At 57.2% G+C, this 3360-nt stretch overlaps 1 protein-coding gene across 2 annotated transcripts; it reads left to right on the top strand.

Moving 5' to 3' along the window:
* Window positions 1-78: 78 nt before the first annotated feature.
* CHKB (choline kinase beta) lies at window positions 79-3007 on the top strand. Of its 2 annotated transcripts, XM_008573741.1 has the most exons (10): window positions 79-187; window positions 456-569; window positions 716-883; window positions 1164-1259; window positions 1447-1505; window positions 1592-1673; window positions 1800-1908; window positions 2052-2155; window positions 2454-2535; window positions 2705-3007. In XM_008573741.1, exons 3-10 carry the CDS (start codon window positions 807-809, stop codon window positions 2777-2779), a joined length of 684 nt encoding a protein of 227 aa, XP_008571963.1. In that variant the 5' UTR covers window positions 79-187; window positions 456-569; window positions 716-806; the 3' UTR covers window positions 2780-3007. The 2 variants fall into 2 exon arrangements, with proteins under 2 accessions (XP_008571963.1, XP_008571962.1); XM_008573740.1 differs by lacking the exons at window positions 79-187; window positions 456-569 and adding an exon at window positions 621-648 and having other exon boundaries at window positions 736-883.
* Window positions 3008-3360: the final 353 nt, after the last annotated feature.

Here is a 3360-nt window from a genome sequence, read left to right on the forward strand (position 1 = left end):
GGGGGCCGCGGGCGGGGCGGGGCGGGGGGCCGCCGCCGGGGCGCAGACTACAGCTGAGCCCCTGCGGTGGGTCTGCAGCGGAGGCCTCAGTAACCTGCTCTTCCGCTGCTCGCTCCCGGACCACCTGCCCAGCGTTGGTGAGGAACCCCGGGAGGTGCTGCTACGGCTGTATGGGGCCATCCTTCAGGTGCGGGGGAGTGAGGGCTGCAGCGGCCAGTGGCTTAGGGTTTCTCACTTAAGTGGTGCAGGTAGGACTGTCCCCTCTGCGCAGTTGAGGACACCGAGGCTCGTGATCTAAGTAACTTGTACCGTGTCATACTAAAGCCTGTGCTCCAGAGCTTCCAGAAGTCCCAGCTGTGGTGGGTGGAGCAAGCGGACCTTCTTGTGTGTGCCAATACCGCTTTGCTTCTGGCCCCTCCTGACTTCGGCCCCTTTTACTATCCACCTTCTTTCAGGGCGTGGATTCGCTGGTCCTCGAAAGCGTGATGTTTGCCATCCTTGCAGAGCGGTCACTGGGGCCCCAGCTTTACGGAGTCTTTCCAGAGGGCCGGCTGGAACAGTACATCCCAGTACGAGCCCAGCCCGGCCCTCTCCTCCCCCAATCCCCACGCCCCTCCCCAATGTGTGTCTTCACATCCCTCACCCCAGGTAGGGAGTTTTGCCCAAGACCCTGACCTCCTGCCCCTTCCCCTACCCCTTCCCCCTCCTGCACCAGCCCCCTCACCACCCTGATAGGTTCCTGGGTGCAGAGCCGGCCACTGAAAACTCGAGAACTCCAAGAGCCAGTGTTGTCAGCAGCCATCGCTATGAAGATGGCCAGGTTCCATGGCATGGAGATGCCTTTCACCAAGGAGCCCCACTGGCTGTTTGGGACCATGGAGCGGTGAGTCAGGGGCCTCCTCAGTGCTTTTGCACACCTGAGCTGAACTCTTGTGCTGGCAGTTACCATACTGATCTGTGATCAGATGTGCCCATGGCTCTGTCCAGACTTCCATTGGGTGGATTTGGTGTCCCAGTGTCTCTCATGGGCTCTCACAAAACAGGCTTCCATATGTTTGCCAGACAAGTCATACTGTGACAGGAAGATGGATGAGATAGTCTGGTGTGAGAAGATGGAGGGCAGGGGATAGCAGCGTGAGTGTATCCTATTCTTGGGGCTTCAGGTACCTAAAGCAGATCCAGGACCTGCCCCCCACTGACCTCCCCCAGATGAACCTCCTGGAGATGTACAGCCTGAAGGACGAGATGGGCAACCTCAGGTGAGTGCAGGCAGGTCTTGGGGGGATGGGGGCAGTGGCACAGAACAACACAGGAGGTGGTACCAGGCACCTATTAGTGTGCTTCCCAGGATTTACTGAGGGCTGGTGTCAGGGCCTGGCCTACAAGGGTGGCTCTGACCCACCTCTAGTCACTCCTGCTCAGGACCCATGCTCCTGTACCCTGCAGGAAGTTGCTAGATTCTACCCCATCGCCAGTGGTCTTCTGCCACAATGACATCCAGGAAGGTAGGAGAAGGCATCTGAGTCTCCCAACCCAAGGTGAAGGGACCAGAGGGCTCTGGAGTGACCAGAACCCCACCCTATTCCCCCAGGGAACATCTTGCTGCTCTCAGAGCCTGAAAATGCTGACAGCCTCATGCTGGTGGACTTTGAGTACAGCAGTTATAACTACAGGTGAGGGTGGGAAGATGGCCTCCCTTGGATCTGTTCCCACAGAGCCCTGGGAAAACAACCAGTCCTTCATCTCTGCATCCTAGCTGCAGGGTATTTAGGGACCAAATGTCCACCTTACTCCCTCAGGGGCTTTGACATTGGGAACCATTTTTGTGAGTGGGTTTATGATTATACTCACGAGGAATGGCCTTTCTACAAAGCAAATCCTACAGACTATCCCACTCAGGAGCAGCAGGTATGTGTCCCAGAGGCTGGGAAGCAGGACCCATCCTGTGTGGGACGAGGGAGGTGAAGTCTGGAAGGAATGGCCAGAAGGGGTGTTAACTGGGAAATCCTCCACAATCTCCCCAATTCCTGACACTTGTCCACTGATCTTAGCTCCACTTTATTCGCCATTACCTGGCAGAGGTAAAGAAAGGTGAGACCATCTCCCGAGAGGAGCAGAGAAAACTGGAAGAAGATTTGCTAGTGGAGGCCAATCGGTGAGAAAGCAGAGGCAGGATGGGGGTAGGGCACGGGGCAGAGGAAAGAGGAACTGAGGAAGAAGCAGGCAGCTGCAGATAAGGTGCCAGCGCAGGGTGGAGGCAGAGATGGAAGGTGAGGTCTGAGGCTGCCGGGGAGGAACAGTTTGAGAGTGGGGAGAATCAGGATGAGGTAGGAGTTAGGACTGTGGGAGAGAAATTAGAGCTCTGGGGATTGACCAGTCTTGGGGAGGGGATCTGAGCAATGCCAGATGTGCTCTTGAATGCCCCTACTTTTCCTGCTCCCCTCCACCCTCAGGTATGCTCTGGCATCCCATTTCTTCTGGGGTCTGTGGTCTATCCTCCAGGCATCCATGTCCACCATAGAATTTGGTTACTTGGTAAGCAACCCAGAGGGTGGGCATGCTAGGTGAGGGCTGGGGGCAGCAGGGCCCACATGTCCTCCAGAAAATCTGGGCATACCCAGGTGGTTGTGGGCAGACCCAGGTGGGTGTAGGATGTTGGTCCCAAGCCTGCTTGCCACCGTGTGGGGTTTGTTTCCTTCCCTAGGAGTACGCCCAGTCTCGGTTCCAGTTCTACTTCCAGCAGAAGGGACAGCTGACCAGCTTCCACCCCTCATCTTGACACTCCACTCTCCCACTCCTGGGATTTCTCCTGAAGCCTCCAGGGCAGGACCTTGGAGGGAGGGACAAAGAGCAGGAGGCCCTGGGGACTGGGCTGAGCCCCCAACTGAGACTGGGGTTGAGGAGGCTTGACCTCTCCCAACCAAGTTTAAGTAGGTCCTCATGGTGCACAGGAGGGGAACCCCTGGGCTGTATATCTTAAGACAATAAAGGAACTTCTGCATTCACACCCTGGCCTGGCCATGCTCAGAGGCAGCAGAAAGTACCAAACAGGAATACACACAGACCGACTAAGTGCCCACTGCTCTGTTCAGTGCTCTGAGCTGCAAAGTAGCTTAGGGGCCCCTCTACCAATCGGGTACCCCATCCCTCTCCCTTCCCCTGGCGGCCTTGGTGGGGGAGGGGAGGGCAGTAGAGCGATGGGGGTACAAAGAGGGCCCTGTGGTGGGGCTGCCAGTCCTGAGCACCGGAGGTCCGGGAACAGGCAGCCCAGCTGACACGTGGGTGACCTTTTCCCTACATTCGGCTATTTTTAGCTCTAATGCCACTATCCTCACGTGAGACCCTTACCCGCCCCCTCCC

Source organism: Galeopterus variegatus, unplaced genomic scaffold (assembly GCF_000696425.1).
Source record: "Galeopterus variegatus unplaced genomic scaffold, G_variegatus-3.0.2 Scaffold960, whole genome shotgun sequence".
Classification (NCBI taxonomy): domain Eukaryota; kingdom Metazoa; phylum Chordata; class Mammalia; order Dermoptera; family Cynocephalidae; genus Galeopterus; species Galeopterus variegatus.